The sequence below is a fragment of the Trachypithecus francoisi genome, unplaced genomic scaffold, assembly GCF_009764315.1.
Source record: "Trachypithecus francoisi isolate TF-2019V2 unplaced genomic scaffold, Tfra_2.0 Lachesis_group5, whole genome shotgun sequence".
Classification (NCBI taxonomy): Eukaryota; Metazoa; Chordata; class Mammalia; order Primates; family Cercopithecidae; genus Trachypithecus; species Trachypithecus francoisi.
This window is the reverse complement of record NW_022681470.1, coordinates 129391306-129415009: the sequence shown is the minus strand read 5'-3', so window position 1 is coordinate 129415009 and position 23704 is coordinate 129391306. Positions and strand designations below refer to the sequence as shown.

Here is a 23704-nt window from a genome sequence, read left to right as displayed (position 1 = left end):
AGCTACTCGGGAGGCTGAGGCAGGAGAATGGCATAAACCCGGGAGGCGGAGCTTGCAGTGAGCTGAGATCCGGCCACTGCACTCCAGCCTGGGCGGCAGAGCCAGACTCCGTCTCAAAAAAAAAAGATTCCCCCATGTCTTTTCATGGCTTGATAGCACATTTCTTTTTAGAGCTGAATATTTCATTGCACAGATGTAATACAGTTTATTTATCCATTCATCTAGTAAAGGACAACATGGTTACTTCCAAGTTTGGGCAGTTATGAAGAAAGCTGCTATAAACATTCATGTTTAAGTTTTTGTATAGAAAGGTGTTTTTAAGGAAAAAAATAAAGACTCTGACTAGAGCTTATTTGTAGCCTCAGTACCAGCAGAAGTTAATTTCAGATAAAGGTTTAAATATAGAAAATAAATTTTGAATTTATCAGATTTTGAGTTGTATGTGTTCTGCAGTTTAGGTATATAAATTGGATTATCTTTATGAACCAAATGTTTTTAGCCTCTGTAAATTGAAAAAGAATAAATGTTGTGTTTTCCATCAATTTTAGCCTGTTCCCAGAACACTGACGTCTGTACTAGAATGCCTGATTATTGCTCATTCGGTTGGAGTGGAAAGTCTTTTTGCTGACTGCATGAAGTAAGTTATGTTAAGTAGTGCTGATACTATTAATTTAGGAATTTTGTTTTTCTATTCTTCTAATTTTGTGGGAAACTTTAGCGTTGGCCTGTTTTCTTGGACACAATGTAAGTAAGTAGCTTAGTGCTGTACTAGTTTCACCACTAAGTAGAGTAATAATTTAGATATTACTGAAGATATTTAGGATCATTTTATCTTAGCTGAGCCATGGTGAATTATGTTAAAATCTCTGCACATGGGTTTAAAATACTTGTTTACAGGAAAGAGAATATAAAGTCCATTTTAGAGTTCATAAAATCGATAGTATTAGTCAGGTCATATATATGTACAGTTATGTAATTGAAACCAAAATATTGACTATTATAATGAAAAACATTTTAATTTCTTTAACTTGGTATTCTTTGATTTTAACAGGTGGATTGTAAAGCATTTTGCAAGGTTTTGGTCTGAGAGAAGCTTTGCAAATATACCTCCTGAGATTCAGAAAAGTTGTCTTAATATGTTGATTCAGTCCTTAGTAAGTATAACCTGAATACTCTTTTGTGTGTGTGCCATTAAAAAGTGTATTCAATTTTGTATAGTACTTTCAGTGATTGAAATATAAATGTAAAATATTATAAAAGCAAGAGGCGTGAACCAATTCAGATAACCTAATCCTAAGATTCAGTTCCTTTGAAACCACTCTCCATACCCAGCTCATCTGTCAGAGTTCAAACTGAGAAGCAGAACCACCAGGATGTGTATATTGATTCATGAACAAAGCAGACATGGTGCCACAGAGAAAGGCTTATGCATTGGTTCAGCAATATCGACCCACTCACCCAGGTGGATCTGGGTACAACAGTGAACCTCTCAGTGGTACCATTCTTCAAGGGAATCAGCCATCTACCTGGTGGCAGGTTGATTACATTGGATCAGTTCCATCCTGTAAAAGGCAGTGCTTTGTTCTCACTGGAAAAAACATTTGCTCTGGATAGTGATTTGCCTCCCTTGCTCATAATGTTTCTGCTGAAACCACTATCCATGAACTTACAGAATGCCTTATCCATTACCATGATATTCCACAAGCATCACTTCTGAATAAGGAACTCACTTACCAGCTAATGAAGTATGGAAATTGGGCCTTGCTCATGGAATTCACTGGTCTTAGAAAGATCCCAGTCATCTTGAAGCAGCTGGGTTGATAGTAGGTAGGAAAGGCCTTTGAAGACTCAGTTACAGTGCCAGCTAGGTGGCAATGCCCTGTGGGGCTGGGGCAGTATCCTCCAGGATGCAATACATGCTCTAAATCAGATTTTGATTTATGCTGCTATTTCTCCTCTAGCCAGGATTCATGGACCTAAAAACCACAGTTTGGAAATAAGTGTGGCACCACACACAATTACTCCTAGTGATTCAGTAGCAAAATTTTTGCTTCCTTTCCTCCCAACTTCAGGCTCTGCTGATTTATAAGTCTTAATCCCCAAAAGAAGAATGCTTCCATGTGGGGACACAAATAATGATTCTGTTGAACTGGAAGTTGAGACTGCCCTCCTATAGCCACTGTAAACCCACAGGCAAAGAAGGGGAATTATTGATAGATTGAGCCTATCAAGAGGAAATTGAGTTGCTACTGTACAGTCTGGGTAATGTAGAGTACGTCTGGAATGCAGTACTCCCAGGTTCTATGAGTAAAATCAATAGAAAGCTGTAAGAACCCAAGTTAGGCAGTGCTGATGATGGCCCCGATTTTTCGGGAATAAAGTTTGGGCCACCCTTCCAGATAAGAAACTATGAACAGTGAAGTACTTGCTGAGGGCAAAGGGAATATGGAGTGGTTAGTAGAAAAAGGTATGTAAAAATAACAGCTACAGCTATGTGAGAAATTATAGAAGTGAACACTACAATACTGATACAAATGTTCATATTCCTTCTTAATATATATTTATATATTAATCAAATATTCTTGTTTTTCTCCTACTGTCTCATTCTGCATCATCTAATATAAGACATGTTAATAATAGTTAACTTTGTGGCTGGGCGCGGTGGCTCAAGTCTGTAATCCCAGCACTTTGGGAGGCCGAGACGGGCGGATTATGAGGTCAGGCAATCGAGACCATCCTGGCTAACACGGTGAAACCCCGTCTCTACTAAGAAAAAATACAAAAAAAAAAAAAAAACTAGCCGGGCGAGGTGGCGGGCGCCTGTAGTCCCAGCTACTCGGGAGGCTGAGGAGGGGGAATGGCGTGAACCCGGGAGGCGGAGCTTGCAGTGAGCTGAGATCCGGCCACTGCACTCCAGCCTGGGCGACAGAGTGAGACTCCGCCTCAAAAAAAAAAAAAAAAAGTTAACTTTGTATCTACATATTTAAGTTACAGGATATCAAAGAAAACTGTGAATCAGATTGAAGAAGAATGAACATCCCCTGAAAACAAAAAAAAGGAACTCATATCCTGTCTTTTAGAAGGAAGGGGTTAGCATGCTTGTTGTGTGGAGGGATAGTTGTATCATGTTAGGTGAAAGCATGACTGTTACTTTCTCCATTTGAAAACTAAGTATGGTTTTAAGAGATGTGTATGGTTTTAAGAGATGCCAGGTTGACAAGATGTTGACTCTGTAACATGTTAGTTTCACTAGAGTCAACTATACTTCACAGAATTTCCTTCCCAGCACTTTAGGAGGACAAGGCAGGTGGATCACCTGAGGTCAGGAGTTTGAGACCACCCTGGCCAACATGGTGAAACCCAGTCTCTACTAAAAATACAAAACATTAGCTGGGCATGGTGGTACATGCCTGTAATCCCACCTACTTGGGAGGCTGAGGCAGGAGAATCACTTGAATCCAGGAGGGCAGAGGTTGCAGTAAGCTGGGATCATGCCATTGCACTCCAGCCTAGGCAACAAGAGCGAAACTGTCTCTCAAAAAAAAAAAAAAAAAAGTAAATGTAAGTCTGTGTTTTAGCTAATGAAGGACTGTGTTGTATTGTTGTTTACTGTTTTACATTAGTTTGTTGGTCAGTGAATAGTTAACAAATTATTGGCCCAGCCATAGTTCAGTTCAATAGAAGAGGCAGGTTCGTTTACTAATGTAGTAGTAGTCCTGGTATTTTTTTTAATGATTTTTTTTCGATAGTTTTTGGAGTACATGCAGTTTTTGGTTACATAGGTGAGTTCTTTAGAGGTGAAGTCTGAGATTTTAGTGTACCTGTCACCTGAACAGTGTACACCGTACCCAATATATAATCTATGCCTCACACCTTTTCCAACCTTCTCCCCTCCCTAAATCCCCAAAGTTCATTTTTTCACTGTGTATGTTTTTGCATTCTCATGGCTTAGCTCCCACTTATAAGTGAATGGAATATATACAGTATTTGGTTTTCCATTTGTGAATTATTTAGAATAATGGCCTCCAGCTCCATCCAATGTCTTGCTGCAAAAGACATTATTTCATTCCTTTTTATGACTCAGTAGTATTACATGTAGTACATATGTACCACATTTTCTTTATCTGCTTAGTACCAATATTTAGTGGATTTTTTAGACTTATAGAGCTCCACAAAATACTTTTTTGTGTGTAAAATGTAGCATAAGACAGGTACTGTTGTCTCTACTTCACATATGAGAATAGAGAATCAAAGAGTTAAGTGCCTTGTTCAAGTTCCCAAGACAATAAAAGACAAAGCCTAGTCTTAAAACCAATTGCTACCGTTCTAAATATAATACGATAAGTGCTCCATGTGAGCAAAGATTTTTTTTTTTTTTTTAATGTGTGGGACTTGACTTCAAGAAACTCACAAATTTGTGGAAAAATAGACATTTAAACAACTAAGAAAAATACAGGTTAGACTGTGATGAGTGCAAGCATTAAGTTACATGTCAAATCTTTACCATTGTAGCCTCAGCCTTAGAACAGTGCCTAGCACATGTTAGCACTCAGTATATATTGTCAAATAGGTAAGCAAGTGAATTGTATAACTTAGAATTCAGGTGTATGCATAGGATCACACAGGTTAAATCTGACTGAAATAATGAGAGAATTAATTTGAAATGAACCTGGTTAGAGGACGATTTTAAAATAAGTAGGTTAGGGCATTCCTGAAAGACTAAAAATGTGACCAGGGATGTGGAGTCTAGGTAGTGTCAGTATCCTGCTGTAACTAGAATGAGAGAAGATGAGTCTAGGGACGGGCTAAAGATAGATTGGGAGGGATTTTAGCTGAGTATCTTTTTAACGAGTTTGATTTTTTTTTAAACAATTGGTAGGTATATGATTTTAATTGAAGAATAAGCCCATCAAACTATGCCTCTCCCAATGCTATACTCTTTTATTTTAATTTTATGGCTCTAATTAGGTCCTTGTAAGCTTTGTGGTGAATACTTGACTTTTTCTTTCAAGACAGATGAAAAACATCAGAACAGCCAAACATCCAGTTTCATCAGTAGCCTCTGGCATCATGGTGATTATTCTCAAAATTTGTCTTTCTTTGTGGATAATCAGGTTTTAAGAAATACTAATTTAACATATTTGTCATATTCTATTATATAAGTAAAATATGTTTAGCTTTATTGATGGAAAATAGAGTATTTTAATTTTCTCAAAATTCGAAGTATGTTACCCAGAAAAAGCAAGCAGTCTTTTTTTTTTTTAGCAATAACCCCAGATTGACCTTTTAGAAAATCTTATAATATGTACATGCAATATTAATAGTGTTATTTTTAAACATAGTTCCAAATTGTTATGTTTTTACACATTTGATACTAGCTTAAAAAATGAATTGCACTTTAAAAAATTTCTTGTGTGTTTGCAGATCTCAGAAAGCATTACTTCTGACCAATTCTTATTAATGTGACTTTTACCTGTGGGAAGTAATTTATATATGAATTATATCTGGCAATTCTAGTTCATTAATATTACTTTCTATATATTTTCTTATTCATCCTTATTTTATTTTGGAAAGAATACTTAACATGGTATCTATGCTCTTAACAAATTTTTAAGCATACAGTACAGCATTGTCAATTATAGGCACACAGTTGAACATCAGATCTCTCATCTTTCGTAACTTAATGAAACTTAATGCCCAATGATAGCAACTCCCTATTTTCCCATTCCCCAGCTCCTGGCAATCACCATTCCGTTCTCTGATTCTATGAGTTTGACTTGTAGTGGAATCATACAGTATTTGCCTTTTCTGTGACTGGCCTATTTCACTTACGATAATGTCTTCAACATTCATCCATGTGGTCACATATTACAGAATTTCCTTCTTTTTAAAGAATGAGTAATATTCTGCTATATGTATACACCACATTTTCTTTATCCATTCATCCACTGGTGGACATTTAGGTTGCTTTCACGTGTTGACTATTGTAAATAGTGCTGCAGTGAACATGGTAGTGCTAATATTTCTTTGGAATCCTGATTTCAGTTCTTTTGAATGAATGCTGATGTGTTTTGAATGTTTGTCCTCTCCAAGTCTCATGTTGAAATGTAATCTCCAGTGTTGGAGGTGGGGCTTGGGAGGGATTTGAGTCATGGGGGCGGATCCCTTATGAACGGTTTGGTGCCATCCCCATGGTGATGAGTGAGTTCTCACTCTGGTAGTTTAGGTGGGACCTGGTTGTTTAAAAAGGAGCCTGGTATCTCCCCACGCTGTCTCTTGCTCCCTCTCTCACCATGTGATGTGCCTGCTCCCCCATTACCTTACAACATGATTGTAAGCTTCCTGAGGCCCTCACCAGAAGCTGAACAGAAGTGGATGCCATGCTTGTACAACCTGCAGGACCATGAGCTAATAAACCTTATAAATTGCTTATAACTTTTCCTTATAAATTGCTCAGTCTGCAGTATTCCTTTCATAGCGATGCAAACAGGCCAACACAAATACCCAGAAGTAGGATTTTTGGATCATACAGTAGTTCTATTTTTAAGTTTTTGAGGAACCTCCATACTGTTCTACATAGCAGCTGCACCATTTTGCATTCCTGCTAGTGGTGTACAAGTGCTCCCTATTCTCCACATCCTCACCAAGACTTGTTATCTTTTATTTTTTTGATAATAGCCATCTAAACAGATGTGCGGTGACATCCCCTTGTGGTTTTAATTTGCGTTTTCCTGATGATTAGTGACACAGTACGTCTTTTCATATACCTGTTGGCCATTTGTATGTCATCTTTGGAGAAATGTGTATTCAAGTCTTCAGCCAATTTTTAATTGTGTTACCAGATTTTTGCTATTAAATTGTAGGAGTTCTTATATATTTTGGAATTAGCCCCTTATGACATGTATGGTTTGTAGTATTTTTCCCCATTCTGTAGATTTTTTCATTGTCTTGTTTTCTTTGCTGTATGGAGACTTTTTAATTTGATATAGTTTCACCAGTTTATGTTTGCTTTCATTGCTTGTCCTTTTGGTATCACATCTGTGAAATCATTACCAAGACCAATGTCATGAAGCTTTCCCCTGTGTTTTCTTCTAGGAGTTTTAGAGTTTCAGGTCTTAAGTTAGAAGTCTTAAATCCATTTTGAGTTGATTTTTGTGTATGTTGTACGATAAGGATCAAATTGTATTCTTTTGCTTATGGATATCCAGTTTTCCCAGCACCATTTGTTGAAGAGACTTTCTTGACCCATTGTGTATTCTTGGCACCTTTACTAAAGAGAAGTTGTATGTATGCGGATGTATTTCTGGGCTCTCTGTTCTGTTCCATTGATCTCTATGTCTGTCTTTAGGCCAGTATCATACTGTTTTAGTTACTACAGCTTTGTTATATATTTTGAAATCAGAAACTCAAAGTCACTCCAACTTTTTCCTTCTTTCTTAAGATTAATTTGGCTATTCAGGGTGTTTTTTGGCTCCATATGAATTTTAGATTTGTGTTTTCTATTTCTATAAAAAAAGCAATCAAGATTTTGATAGAGATTGCATTGTATTCATAGATCACTTTGTGTAGTATGGACTTTTTAGCAACATTAAGTCTTCCAATCCATGAGTACTAGATGTCTTTCTGTCTTCTTTAATTTCTTTTTAACATTTCTGTCTGTCTATCTGTTTATTTATGAGACAGGGTCTTGCCCTGTTGCCCAGGCTGGAATGCAGTGGCATGATCATAGCTCACTGCAACTTTGAACTCCTGATCTCAAGTGATCCTCCTGCCTCAGCCTCCCAAGTAGCTGGGATTACAGGCACAAGCCACTGTGCCCAGCTGTGCCTTCTTTAATTTCTTTCATCAATGTTTTGTAGTTTTTAGCATACAAGGCTTTCACCTTCTTAGATAAGTTTATCCTTAAGTATTTCACTCTTTGGTGCTATTGCAAATGGGATTGTTTTTCTAATTTCCTTTTCAATCGTTAAAATTGTTAGTTGAAATGCAACTGATTATTGTATGTTCATTTTTTATCTTTCATCTTTACTGAATTTGTTTTAACAGTTTTTTGGTGGAGTGTTTAGAGTTTCTGTATATAAGGTTATGTTATCTGCAGGCAGGGACAATTTTACTTCTTCCTTTACAGTTTGGATGGCATATTATTTCTTCTTCATACCTGATTGTTCTGGTTAGGACTTCCAGTACTATGTTGTGGAGAGAATAGAAGTGGAGAGAATGAGCATCCTTGCCTTGCTCCAGATATTAACTTAAAGGAAAAGTTTTCTGGGTGAACCTTGGGTATGATGCTGGTGGTGGGCTTGTGGCCTCTATTATGTGGAGATAATTTACTTCTATTCCTAACTTGTTGAGAGTTTTCAATCATGAAAAGCAAATTGAATCTTGTCAAATACTGTTTCTGCATTTACCTCAGTCAGTTACCTCAGTCATTTACCAAAGTCATTTGACTTTTATCCATTCTGTTAATGATGTGGGTTGCATTAATTGATTTACATATGTTGAATCATCCTTGTATCATAGAAATAAATACCACTAGTTCATGGTGAATTATCTTTTTAAAGTACTGTTGAATTCAGTTTGCCAGTGCTTTTTTGAGGATTTTAACATCTATGTTCATCAGGGATATTGGCATATAATTTTTCTTTTCTTGTAGTATTCTTATGTGGCTTTGGTGTCAGAGTAATGCTGGCCTTGTAAAATGAGGGAAATACTCCCTCCTCTTCAGTTTTTTGGAAGGGTGTGAGAAGGATTGGTATTAGGTCTTTCCTTTAACTAGCAGAATTCAGTAATGAAGCCATCAGTAGAATTCAGCAATGAAGCCATCAGTTCCTGGACTTTTCTTTGATGGGAGACTTTTTATTATAGCTCAATCTCCTACTCATTATGAGTCTGTTCAGATATTCTATTTCTTCATGATTCAACCTTAATAGGTTGTATGTGTCTAGGAATTTATTCATTTCTACTAGGTTACCTTCTTTATTGGCTTATAATTGTTTATAACAGTCCCTTATGATCATTTTAATTTGTGTGGCATCTATTGTAATGCCTCCTCGTTCATTTTGGATTGTATAATATTTATTTGCATCTTCTCTGCTTTTTTTCTTAGTATAGTTAAAGGATTGTCAATTTTGTTTATCTTTTCAAAAAAGCAACTCTTAGTTTTGTTAATTTTTTAAAAATTGTTTTTCTATCCTCTATTTATTTCTGCTCTAATCTTCATTTTTTCTCTTGGTTTGCTAACTTCAGGCTTAGTTTCTTCTTTTTTTAGTTCCTTGAGGTATAATGTAAAGTTTTTGTTTTTATTTCAGATCTTTTTGTTTTTAATGTAGGCATTTATTGCTGTAAACTTTCCTCTTAGTTCTGCTTTTGCCACATCCCATAAGTTTTGGTATTTTGCATTGTTGTTTTTGTTTGTTTCAAGATACCTTCTAATTTATCCTTTGATTTCTTCTTTGGTCCATTGGTTGTTCAAAAGCGTGTTAATTTCTACAATTTGTGTATTTTCCAGTTTTTCTTCTGCTGTTGATTTCTACTTTTATTCCATTGTGTTCAGAAAAGATGCTTGGTATGATTTCAGTTGTCTTAATTTTGTTAAGACTTATTTTGTGGCTGAATGTGATATATTCTTGAGAATATTTTGTTTATGTTTAAGAAGACTGTATATTCTGCCCCCGTTGGTTGGAATGTTCTGTATAGCTATGTTAGGTCCATTTGGTCGATAGTGTTTTTGAAGTCCAATATTTCTTTATTGATTTTTCTGTCTGATGTATTCATTATTCTTTAGTTAGTTTAGAGATGGAGTCTCACTTTGTCTCCCAAACTGGAGGTCAGTGGCATGATCATAGCTCACTACAGCCTCAAACTCCTTGGCTTAAGTGATCCTTCTGCCTCAGCCTCCCGAGTAACTGGAACTACAGGCATGTGCCACCATAGCTGGCTTTTTTTTTTCTTGGTAGGGATAGGGTCTTGCTGTATTACCCAGGTTGGTCTTAAAATCCTGGCCACTTTCTTCCAAAGTGATCCTCCCATCTCAGCCTTCTGAGTTTCCAGGATTACAGGCATGAGCCACTGTGCCCAACATGTTGTATTCACTATTGAAAAGTTGTGTATTGAAAGTTCCTGCTATCTTTGTATTGCTATCTCTCTCTCTCTTCAGATCTATTAATACTTGCTTTATATATTTAGATACTGTGATGCGGGATGCATATATATTTATAATTTTTATATCTTCCTATCTTCCTTTTATCATTTCTTTTAGCATATTCTTTTATCATTACATAATGTCTGTCTCTTGTGACAAGTTTTGACTTAAAGTCTATTTTGTTTGATAAGGTATAGCCACTCTTACTCTTTTTATTACCATTTGTGTGGAATATCTTTTTTTATTCCTTCACTTCCAGCCTAAATGTATGGTTAAATCTAAAGTGAGTCTCTTGTAGACAGTATATCATTGGATCTTGCTTTTGAATCCACTTAGCCACTCTGTCTTTTGATTGGATAGTTTAATCTATTTATATTTTAAGTAATTATTGAGAGGAAAGGATTCACTATTGCCATTTTATTATTTTCTGTTGTCCTATAGTTCTTTGGTCCCTCTTTTTATCTCCTGCTGTCTTCCTTTGTGCTTTATTTTCTTGATATACTAAATTTTTTTTTTTCTCTTTTTTGGTATAACTTCTATATATATTTTATTTATAATTACCATGGGGCCTACATAAATATCTCATAGATATAACAGTCTATTTTAAGCTCAATCACATACACAGAAATTCTCTACTTTTACTTTTCCCCCCACACATACACTCTGTTACTGATTTCACCTATAGTACTTATTCATTAATATACTTTTTAGTTATAGTTATTTTTAATACATTTATCTTTTAACTTATATGCAAAAATTAAAAGTGATTAATTCAGTTGTAACAAATATACCACTCTGGTGTTGAATGTCGATAATGGGAGAGGCTGTGCGTTGTGTGAGATCAGGGGGCTTATGGGAAATCTCTGTACTTTCCTCTCAGTTTTGCTGTGAACCTAACACCATGCTTAAAAAATGAAAAAAAAATTTAAGACAAGGTCTCACTCTGTCACCCAAGCTGTAGTGCAGTGGCATGATCACAGCTCACTGCAGCCTTGACCTCCTGCCTCAGCCTCCCGAGTAGCTGAAACTACAGACACGTGCCATCACACCTGGCTGATTTTTGTATTTTTTGTAGAAATGGTTTTGCCATGTTGCCCAGGCTTGCCTCAAACTCCTGGGGTCAAGCAATCTGCCTAGATCAGCCTCTGAAAGTGTTGGAATTACAGGCATGAGACACTGTGCCCAGCCAAAATCTTTTTTTTTTAAGTGATTTATTCACTACCATAAGTGATACAGTACTCATTGCTCTTTGTTTGTTTATATGTATTTTTCTTTTCTTTTTTTCCTGGAGATGAGGTCTTGCTCTGTCACCTAGGCTACAGTGCAGTGGCTCACTGCAGTCTCAGCTTCCTAGGCTCAACCAATCGTCTCACCCCACAGCCTCCCAAGTAGCTGGGACTGCAGGTGCATGCCACCACAACCAGCTAATTTTTTGTATTTTTTTGTAGAGACAGGGTTTTGCCATATTGCTCAGGCTGGTCTCGAACTCCTGAGCTCAAGTGATCTGCCCACCTTGGCCTCCCAAAATGCCTGGATTACAGGCATGAGCCACCATGCCTGGCCTTATATATTTTCCTTCACCGATGAGTTTTATAGTTTCTTATGCTCTCATGTTGCTTTTTAATGTACTTTTGTTTCAACTTGAATTCCTATTAGCACTCCTTATAAGGCAGATCAACTGGTGATTAATTTTCTCAGCTTTTGTCTTTTTCTTGCCCTCATTTTTGAAGGACAATTTTGCCAGGTTTAGTATTCTTGGTCGGAAGGGTTTGTTTTTAAAAAGCACTTTGAATATATCATTGCACTCCCTTATTGCCTGTAAGCTTTCTGCTGGAAAATCTGCCTTTAGTCTTAGAAACATTCCCGTGTGCATAAGTTGCTTTTTTCTTGCTGCTTTCAAAATTTGCTTTTACTTTGGCAGTTTGATTATATGTCTCACTGTGGATTTCTTTGGATTCATCTTATTTGGGAGTACTTTGGGCTTCCTGGATCTGGGTGTCTGTTTCCTTCTCCAGATTTGGGAAGTTTTCAGCCATTATTTCTCTCAGTAAGTTTTCTGACCCTTTTTCTCCTTTCTCCTTTGGAACTTTAGTAATGTGTGTATTGTCCCACAGTGCCTTAAACTTTCTTTACTATTTTTCATTCTTTTTGCTCTTCTGACTGAATAATAATTTCAATGACCTGTCTTTGAATTTGTTTATTCTTTCTTCTCTTTGATCTAGTCTGCTGTTGAATACCTTTAAAGAATTTTTCAATTCAGTAATTGTATTCTTCAGCTCCATGATTTCTGTTTGGCACTTTAAAAATATTGTATATCTCTTTACTGAAATTATTACTTTGTCATGCATTATTTTCCTGACCTTGGTGTGAACATCTTTATGATGATGACTTTGAATTCTCTGTGAGCTAAATCATATATCTCAATTTCATTTAGGCCGGTTTCTGGAGATTTATTTTGTTCTTTGGAACATATTTCTTTGTTCATTTTCCTTGACTCTGTTTGTATCTGCATATTAGATTAACAGCTACCTCTTCCAGTTCTCATGGACAGGAAGAAGACTCTTAATAATCAGCCCAGCCAGAGGTTCAGGGCCTCTCAAACCTTCTTGCTAGTCAAACTCACTTTCTTTCTTGTGGCTTCCAAGCATCTAGAGTATACTGGGTCCTATTAGTGCTCTGAGTCAAGTTTCTTGGGTAGCCCCCAGAAAAGTTAGGTCATTGGATATTCCTCTATACTCCTTCCTGCCCCAAGTAGCAGGTGGGATTTGGGGTTTTTCCAGATGTTCTCTCTCTACTGAGACAAGTGAAGGGGCTCTGGCAACTAGTCGCATGCAACATCATCTGCCTTCTTTGTTCTCATTGGGCCTCGGATGGCTAAGACATGCCACGTCCCATTAGCTCTCCAAAAGAGCAAGACAGAAACCTGTTCTTTGGACAGCCCTCATAAAAGTTGGGGCTTTGGATACACATTTCAATTCTTTGTCTCCCTAGGGAGATGTTGGGAACTGGAAGCTATCGTCTACTCACTGTGTGCTGAGCAAGAGTGAAAGACTGTGCTGACTCTCAGTCAGAATTACCATCTCTGTTCTCACTAGTCCCCAGGTGGCTAGATTAGACCAGATATTATCAGTGCTCTGAGACAGGTAAGACAGAACCAGTCCTTTGGGCAGTCCCCCAGAAAGTGGGAGTATTGGACATGCAAACTAACTCTTTCCCTCCCCAGGTAGATGACTGGAAACAAGGGATTTTTTCATTCACTTGCTGTGTACTGAGCTGGGGAAGGAGATATGGTGACTGCCAGCCCAAATCACTATTTGTGTTCTTTCCCAGGTAGCTAGAGTTTGCTGGGTCCCATCAGCACTCCAAGACTGCAAAACAGAAATCAGTCATGCAGGCAACTCCTGGAAAAGTTGTATGTTTCATACATGGTCTAACTCTTTGCGTCCCCAGGGAGAAGCTGGGAGCTTGTGATTTTCTACCCAGTTGTACAGCTCTGTGCCAGGGGTAGGATTCTGGTGAGAGTGTGTCTCAAATTTCCCTATCAGCTTCAAAGTGTCTGGTTTCATGCTCATCCTCAGTGCAGGAGCCTTTCAACTAGCTTCTCAATTTCTCACAAAAAGAATTTGTTAATTGTTGAATCAGTGTGTTCATGGGGGAAGGAGGGTTTAGGGCTTCCTATTCTGCCATCTTGCTGATGTCACTTCTCAGACAGTCTTCTTAAGCCTTCTTTAGTCCTAATTCAGTTCAACCACATATGCCATGGAAGGTGCTCTGATCCATCAAATATTTCTTTGTCATCAAGGGAGATTTGAAAGTGCTACTACATTAGCGTGTAACATGGAGAATTTTTAAGTATGTTTTAGTTTGAGGAACTTTAAATTTTTATCTTTCTTTGTCACCAAGTCAAAAGACAGATAACAGTTCATATGATATTTATAACACTGATTTTCCTAGTATATAGAGAGTTTCTACAAATTGATTTTTAAAATCAAAGTGAAACATAGGATAGAATTAGATAGTTCACTAAGGAAATACAGATACCTCTTAATTTGATGAGCAGATCCTGAACTTCATTAGAGAAGACATGAGAACTACCATGTCAGACCATTTTCTGTCTTTCAGAATGATGAAAAGAAATTTTCACTGTATTAGTAAGAATATATGGGATAAATATTCTGATTTATTCTTGGGAAGGTCATAAATTAGCACAACTTTTTCTGTGTTTCCTAAGCTTTTTATTTGTGACCCAGAATAAAAAGATGTTTTTTGTTTGTTTGTTTGTTTGTTTTGTTGTTTTCAGTGTAACCCAATACACTAACACATATAGGACAGAAACACAAGTTTCACAAAAGATCTCTTAGCCTTATTTCATATGATGTACTGGTGTTTTCTGTGTTTCTCCTTTCTTTCTCTGTCTTTCTCACCCACCCACCCCCTTCTTTCTTTTGTTTTCTAGTGCTGATTGTGAACCACTAAATACATTTCTCTAGGTTGCAATGGAGGAATCTACCACTTGAAAAACAGTGCTCCATTGATTGTATATTGGCAGTGTTTTGGATACCCCTGGTGTCCCACCTTATAGCCTCTTGGCCCATGTTTGTACTCAAACTATTGCTGCAGCATCTAGCTGCCCGTGGATGTGATTCTGACAGCACTTTCCCTCAGCCACATCACATACACATCTTTCTCACTTTCTGTCCTGAGGCTTCACTGCTACTCTACATGAGATATCTGCAGCTCAGCAATTCTGAACCTGTATAAACCTGGAGGTGAAAGAGAGTTAACATCCCTGAGGGAAACCCTTGACCAGTGGGAGATGAGAGCCAGTGGTTAATGTTTCCTTGTTCTGTCTGTTGGATGGATAATTCAAGGTGTGTCCTTCATAGCTCTTCAGAGGGTCCCCAACAAGATTGAGTCCCAGTGGCCTACAATAGTGAATTCTGTATTAGTGCTTTTCGAACTTTAATGTATCTGCAAAACACTTGAGGATCTTGTTTAAATGCAGATTCTAATTCAGTAAGTCAAGGGAGGATACAGAGATTGTGTATTTCTAACAGGCTCTGGCTAGCTGACGCCACTTTGAGTAGTAGAGAGCTAGAAAATACACCCATGAATTGGCTTTCCTTCCTTTCTTCCCTGTTGCACTCTTCTAGCACCTCAGATCCCCCAGGATCACTTCACAAATAAACTGCCTGCATATAAGCCTGTTTCTCAGGCTCAATTTTTAGGCAGAATCCAGGTTAAGAAAAGTAGTATTGACCCAGCAATTCTATTTCTAGAAATGTATCTTGTAGATATTTTCACATATATGTGAAATAATGTTATATACAAGGTAAGTCATTACGACATAATAGCAAAACTGAAAACAATGTAAATATCTTTAAGCAGAGGACTGGTTAAATGACTTGTGATATATCTATATTATGAACGATTACATGGCTATTAAAACAGAAAAAATATGTATACTGGTAAGAAGAATATTCAAAATGTGTGCTAAGTGTAAAAGGGAAGGTACAGAGTACTGTGCATATTAATGCCTTCATTTGGATAAATAAGCAGAAAATTACATATATGTTTTGTTTGTATATGCATAAAATAACTGGAAAGATAAGGGAAAAAATAATATTGGTCGTAAAATGGATGGTTTGGGGACAGGAAGGAGAGGAAGATTTTTCGTAGAATGTCCTTTATACATTTTGAATTTTTTTTTTTGAGCAGTAGCAAGGTTTATTGTGAAGAGTGAAAGGACAAAGCTTCCACAGCGTGGACGGGGACCCGAGCGGGTTGCCCTATGTTTGAAATTTTAAAACTATGTGATTGTGTTAACTGTTGAATTAAAATTTAAGTGTTTGGTCTAAAAGTATTACTTTTTTTTTCTTTGAATCTCGAGGTACTCTAGCATTTAATGTTTGTCATATATTCAGATGAGTATGGAATAAGATCATGTATCACCTATGTTATTTAACTATGTCCATATTGTAGTTTTTCAAGCTAAATTATGACAGTTATACTCTATATCTGTGGTTTTTTTAAAAATGCTACTGTCAGAGCACATCACATTATGTATATAGTAAGCACTTTGGAGATACCTGCCAAATTTATTTAAATACCTTACATTTGGCTTCCTTACCAGAGCAGTGTCTGCAGTAGAGCTGATTGAGCTTATTGTCTAAAACTGTTAGTAATTGCACAGTTATTCAGGAAGTCACTGGAAGAGGAAACGACAATGGTTCTAAAAATGAGACGAATTATAGCAAAGTATAACTTTTTTTTCTTTTACTCAAAGCAGTGGAAGAATATAATACATTTTTAAAAGATTATTGGCTGGGTGCAGTGGCTCACACTTACAATCCCAGCACTTTGGGAGGCTGAGGTGGGAGGATCACTTGAAGCCAAGAGTTCAAGACCGGCCTGAACAGCATGGCAAGACTCCAGCCCTACAAAAATTTTTTTAGAGCTGCGCATGGTAGCTCACACCTGTAATCCCAGCATTTTGGGAGGCTGAGGCAGGTGGATCACTTGAAGTCAGGAGTTTCAGACCAACCTGACCAACATGGTGAAACCCCGTCTCTACTAAAAATACAAAAAATTAGCTGGGCATGGTGGTGTGCACCTGTAATCCAAGCTATTTGCATGACCGAGGCACAAAAATTGCTTAAACTGGGGAGGTGGAGGTTGCAGTGAGCCGCGATCGCACCACTGCACTCCAGCCTGGGTGACACAGCAAGACCCTGTTGCAGTGAGTTGAGATCGCACCACTGCATTCCAGCCACGGGGTCTCGCTCTGTCGCCCAGGCTGGAGTGCAGTGGTGCGATATCGGCTCACTGCAAGCTCTGCCTCCCAGGTTCATGCCATTCTTCTCCCTCAGCCTCCCAAGTAGCTGGGACTACAGGTGCCTGCCACCACACCCAGCTAATTTTTTTGTATTTTTAGTAAGGATGCCATGTTAGCCAGGATGGTCATAATCTCCTGACCTCGTGATCTGCCCGCCTCGGCCTCCCAAAGTGCTGGAATTACAGGTGTGAGCCACCGTGCCTGGCCAATACTTTTTTTAAAAATAAGCATGCACCTATGGTTTCAGCTACTTGAAACGCTGAGGCAGGAGGATCACTTGATCTCAGGAGTTTGAGGCTGCAGTGAGCCATGTTCAAGCCACTACATTCCAACCTGGGGTGACAGAGCAAGACTTGTGTCAAAGAAAAAAAAAGAATTATTAGTAAATGGTTAAAATTTTTAGTTTTGAAGTTGAAAGATTAAACTTGTTATCTTAGAGATTGATTGATAGACTCTGTCTCCAATCATGTTAAAAGATCAGCAAATAAATTTTAGTGTCTACTATAACCCAGTTTTATACTAGGCCCTGAGGATACATTGGTGAGCTAAAACAGAGGTAGTTTTACACTCATTGAACATACAGCCTAGTGAGGGAGACAGACATTAATCATATAGTAATGTTCATGTTTGATTAATTATAAATGAACTAAGTGCTCTAACAAAAAGCGACACATTTTCTTATAGTGTGTATAAAGGAATTGGATGTAGATGTATCAGGGAAGATGTAGTGCTTCTGGACCTAAAAAAAAAAAAAAAAAAAAAGGCTGTGTAAAGTCCACATCATGCTGTCCATGTTAGGTATTTCAGTCATTTCCAGATTTATCAATGATCTATTGCTGTGTAACAAACCACGCCCGAACTAAGTGGCTTAAAAAGACTTCTCACAGTTCTGTGAGTTCACTGGGTGATTCTTCTGCTGGTCTTGTCTATGGCAGCTGCATTCAGCTGGGGACTGAGCTGGGGGTCTGGTCCTCCTACACCAAATGGTCTTCCTTACCAGGCTTCTTTTGGCCTGGTGGTCCCAGCATTCTCAGAAGGTAAAGACTGAAGCTGCAAGCCTTCTTGAGGCCTAGGCTCTAGAACTTGCACATCAACACTGTTGGTTAAGGCAAGTGAAAAGGCTAGTAGTCTAGATTCAAAACTGAGGAAATAGATTCCACCTCTTGGTGGATGGAATTTGTGGCCATGTTTTTCAATTACCAGTCTATCAAGTAACTAATTAATAAATAGTTATTTACTAAGTATTGCTTTAAGAACTAGAAATAAAACATGAATAAGATACAGTAATCTATAAGTTGCCTTTTTTTCCTTTTCCTTGGAGTACATGGTATTTGTGCATTGTCATTCCATTTTCCATAGAGATCAATATTTGTGAATTTTTTTTCCATAGTATAATAACGAATCATGAAATGAATAAAATATAAACAGTAGAGTCTTACCTAATTAGAGAAGAGGAGGAAAATCCCTGGGAATTATAAGTAATTTTTAGCCTTTCCAAATTTGCGTAAAGAACACATATTTTGTAGTCAGAAAAGAGTGAATGCTATGCTGGTGGAGCCATGCAGTTATGAATGGTATCTATAAGCACAGAAATTACTTTAGTAGTGATAATCTTAGGGAACTCAGATTTTTCTTTCTAGTTATTATCACTTTGCTGTCAGGTTTATTTTAGCTACTTTTTCTTTCTTTTTTTTGTTTTTTGAGGCGGAGTCTCGCTCTGTCACCCAGGCCGGAGTGCAGTGGTCTGATCTCGGCTCACTGCAACCTCCGCCTCCCGGGTTCAAGCAACTCTCCTGCCTCAGCCTCCCGAGTAGCTGGGATTACAGCTGTGCACCACCATGCCTGGCTAATTTTTGTATTTTTAGTAGAGGTGGGGTTTCACCATGTTGGCTATGCTGATCTTGAACTCCTGACCTCAAGTGATCCACCCTCCTCAGCCTCCCAAAGTTCTGGGATTATAGGAATGAGCCACCATGCCCCACCTGTTTTAGCTACCTTTTAAAGCTGGTTTCTTCCTAGCTCAAACTTTACCCTTTTGAATAATTCTGAATGAATGAATAAATAAACATTATATGTAAAACTAATGACAAAGACATTAGCTACCTGGAATTTTGTTTTTGCAGGAAACATCCCACAACAACAAAAGTATTTGATTTGCTTAGAGAGTTACTTTATGGGCAGTAATACCATCTAACTTTTTTCAATTTTTTTTTTTTAAATCTAAGAATGATAAGAATGCTGCTTTTCTTCTGATGGAAAGTGACAGGCTAATCATCAGTTTACCCAGAGTGAAGTGGACAGAAGTGGCACTGACCATGGCGTCTCAGCTTCAAGAAAAATGTATTGCATTTATTGTAGAAAACTTCTCCAAGATTATTCAGAGTGAAAATTTTGCTCTTCTCTTACAGGTACTATGTCTAAAATTGTATCCTATATCTAGTTCCATCTTTGTGTTCTGATTTCAATTATGTAAGTGCTTTTAAATGCAGGTTGCTTTTGATTAAATTAATGTGATTTAAATAAACTCCATGGCAGATGGCATGTTTACATAGGATTTAAGACAGTGATGGACAGGATTTTTGGCTCACAAGATGAGAAAGGCGAGAGGAACAGGTTTGAGTGCCCTGGCAAGGCATAGTGTAATTCTGGCCAAGTCTAGCCCTCCCTCAGCAAGCCATGTTTTAGAAACCAAAGTCATAAAGATACTGTTTTGGCCAGTAATACAATTATGGTCCATGCAGAATTCTGTGTCTTATTGGGAAGCTACTTTCTCTAAAATTATTCACGGAATAAATAACTCTACTGTTTATTTCTAGATTCTGTATTTAGGGCTATGTTGGCTTTTAAAAACTGCGTGTATATGCATATATGTGGATTTTTTAACAAAAGAAAGGGAAAAGACAAATATTTCTGGTTGACTTCATACAGCTAGTTATAATGATCTGTTAACGCCAGACTTTCACATTTCTTGTGCATTTTATATGTATTGCTCTTAAATATTAATTTCTGTGTTTTATAGTCACAAGCAATGAGTAGCACAGCTGATCTGTTGGACACAATTTTCAAAGCAATTGAAGAAAATATCACCACTGAAAATAGTTGCTCTCTTCTTATGGCTCTGGACACATTGCTGAACTCTGACAGTACAAAGGAAATGGTACTGAATGTAATGAAATTTATTAAAATAATGCAATATTTGAACTAAGATTTTTAAATGAATGTGCATTTTAAATGTTGCATGGGTCCTTGAAGCTAGGCAGTGGATACTTAGGGGTGGATTAAGATCTCTACTTTTGTATATGTTTGGAATTTTTTATAATACTAAATTTTAAAAATTCCATTTGTCTCCAAATGGAGTTTTTATAAAAGTTTAGAAATTGGCACTTTGGCTGGGTAATTTTAAATGTAGTGTGACACTTAGCAATATTATTTGGCACAGCATAACTCCAGTATTTCTCCCTGGTCCTACAGTAAATTTTCTAGGTATAAAATGTATATTTTAGAGTTTTTAATCATCAGTGTTTTATTTTTATAATCTTAATTTTTCTTTTCAAAAAATCATATTTTAAAATTAGGCGGTGAAGCAAAATTAAAATATTTATTTTTAAGTACAATTAATCAGTGGCCATTAATTAGGTTATTACAAATTATTGGCATTCTGTATTTGTTCAACAAAAATGGTTTTTAAAATATATCATATTTATTACTATTCCATAGAGCATTTGACCTTGTAACGTCATAGTTGATATGAAAAGGCTGCAGAAGGTGTTCATATCAAGGGCATTGGTGTTTTAAAATAACGTTTGGTTGAAAAGATGAGATTTTTTAGCTTTGTGTTCATTTATAAAATTTTGTTATTAATGAGTAAGCCTTCATAAATAACATGTACCCAACGATCTTAAAAATCTAAATGATGACATCATTGATCTAGCTTAGGAGTAAGTAGATTCTGAAAGGAATAATGACTGGTTGCTATGACAATGTGGCTCTCACCAGCTGCTGATTTGTTGCCTGAACACAGGGTTTTACGTGCAAGATCCAGGCTCTGCGTGATAAGCTGTGGATCTTCCTGGTTCAGTCTTTCTATGCTGTTCGTCACACAGAAAGCTGGAAGCTGATGAGCACAGATGATCAACAGAAAATCCAAGCAGGTACGTTAGCCTTTAGATATTTCAATTCTTATGTAATGATCGTTGTGACAGCAGATATTTTGAGGGCATTCTGGTAAGTGGAAAGGTTAACATTTGTGTGCTTCTGTTGGATAATAGGATGCTAACTGAAACGTGCTCATATGTTTAGGCAGTTTTAATAAATCATGCTTTTTAGCTGTTCTTAGAAAATGAAACTAATTTCCTTTATATATATATATATCAATTTTTAATCTTACTGTACATTAGCAACAATGTTCTGGGCAAATTTGCTTGCAGGCATTCTTGTGAAGAGATTAAAAGTGTAAGAAAATGTAGCCCACATAGAACAGAGTATCAACATACTTTTTCCTCCTTTTTAAATATGTTTTGTCATAAAGCTTTTCTATCTTTTTCATAAGACATGCTTTCTTGGGTTTTGCCTGGAATAGACGGCTTTATTTCACAACTGATTGGTTCAGTGATGTGCAGTGTGCTATTGCGGACTGTCCCTCAGGAGCTGCACAGTGGTCCTTGACATTTAATAGGTATCATCTGAAACACTAGCATTAAACAAAAGATGTATATTTTTCAGAACATGTGTTTAAAAATATATATCAAAATAAAAATTCGAGGATGTGGAACTAAAAATGGCTTCATGAGTATTTTTGGGTTAAAGCAGGTGCCTTAGAAAAAATATTGGCATATTCAGTGTGTATAGTTTTTACAACGTTTTAAGAGACTAAATTTTATGAAGCAAACATTTTAGTACTGGAAAACATGGAAGCCATATCTGTTAAAATATATTTTGAGAATGCATAAATATGTTAAATTCTTTAGTGGTATCATCAGCATAGGATCTGCTTTTACATTATGAGCATTACATGATAGTGTAGCTAGATGTGATATGAAGAGCACTTTTCAAAAAAATTCCATTATTTTAAACAAAAATTATGAGAAGAAGTTCTTAGAAATTGGACATTTTTTTCCTTGTGACTCTTTCTCTGCTGATTTTTAAATGTTTTATTTTTACAAAATGTATGTAATGTGAAGTAACAAGATAAGATCAGCATTCCTTCAGTGGGTGTCTTTTAGCGCTCTCCTGATTAGTAGGAAACTTTGTTTTTCTCTATTTTAAGTTGAGCTTCAGTGTTCTTTAATTCTTCAAAGTGCTAATTAAAAATACATGTAAATACCCATATTTAAATAAAATGTTATTGGTAATCCAACTATCCAACTAATCCAACAATCCTTTTTGAATTGTCAAAAAGGACTTTTCATTCTATTACACTGAGTCAGTGTAATAATAATGTTTTAATCTTAAATAAGTTGAATTATAATGAGTCCTGACTTATGCATAATTACTTCCTCGGGAAACCCAGATAAAAGAATAGTTCTGGGTTGTCTGTTACTACACTTCATATGTCATAGTTGAGTTACTGACCTTGGGGTGAAATTTTTTATTTTAATTTCTTCCTGTGTATTATTGTGCAGAGTCATTTGCTTACTGCAAATCAGTCCTGTAGTGCCATTTTCAGGATCCTGCTTTGTCTTATAGCACATATCCTATAGAATAGAGATCATGGAAGATACATGGTAGTTACAGATAATTTAATGTATTTTTTATTAGCTGATTTAATAAAAATCAAATAATTTTTGGAGATTACATATATTTCTTCAAAATAATCTTAAAGCCCAGTAACCATCAAAAGAAAGAAATACATTTGCTAAACTATATTTGTAGCTCTCATATCATTATTCCAGCCTACATATTTTCCTGACATCATTCAAATTCTTATTTGAATAGCGTAGACATGAGTTCTGCAATAAATTCCCATATAAACCTAACTTATAAAATGAATTTTTATTTAATTATAAAAAGAATAATATTTTGAAGATTGTTTCTTGTTTTATTTCAATAGAACCTTATTTTTTTCTTTTCTCTTTCCTCTTTCCTCATTATATATATCTGCAAAACCAGAAGATATTTTTAACTTCAGAGTATGTTTACATTTAGTATAAACATTTTCTCATATTTAATAGCTTGTAGAATGTTACATTTGCCATAATCTGTAATTTTTTCTAATTTGGAAAACTAAATGAAACCAATTATCTACAATGTCACGGTTTGAGAAAATTCTCATGTTTTTGTAAATGTATGAATCTTCTCTGTGAGATCGTACAGTTCTTATTTATTAATTTTAATAACATAAAACCTAGGGCCCAGAGAGTCAGATAGAAAATGAGGTTCTTTTTAAAAAAATCTAAAATATAATAGGGAGTTGTTTTGTATACTAGATTGGTTTCAGGTTTATTATTTCCATTAAAATATGACTTTTTTTCTGCTGATATACTATTTTTCCTTTACTTCTAAGGTATACTAATGTTCCCTATAAAAATAAATTGCTGTTTCTTTCTACAGCTGCATTTGACAAAGGTGATGATCGAAGACTTGGCAAAAAGCCTATATTCAGTAGCTCACAGGTAAACTTTCTAAATTTTATAGGTACAAATGAAAAAGATAACAAATTATTTAAAGTTTATTTTATATTTCAGGAGAAGTTTTAAAAATCTGTTCATTAATTGAAGCTATTTCTTAAT

General features: G+C 36.4%; 1 protein-coding gene across 1 annotated transcript in view; it reads left to right on the top strand.

Annotated features, from left to right (window-relative positions):
* The window catches only part of BTBD8 (BTB domain containing 8), a 105509-nt gene that overhangs the window by 68034 nt on the left and 13771 nt on the right, over window positions 1-23704 (top strand). The window contains exons 8-13 of the mRNA XM_033196924.1: window positions 549-637; window positions 1052-1154; window positions 19202-19384; window positions 19996-20133; window positions 20998-21127; window positions 23526-23587. Coding sequence (XP_033052815.1) covers window positions 549-637; window positions 1052-1154; window positions 19202-19384; window positions 19996-20133; window positions 20998-21127; window positions 23526-23587 — 705 coding nt within the window. The remainder of the gene's footprint in view (window positions 1-548; window positions 638-1051; window positions 1155-19201; window positions 19385-19995; window positions 20134-20997; window positions 21128-23525; window positions 23588-23704) is intronic.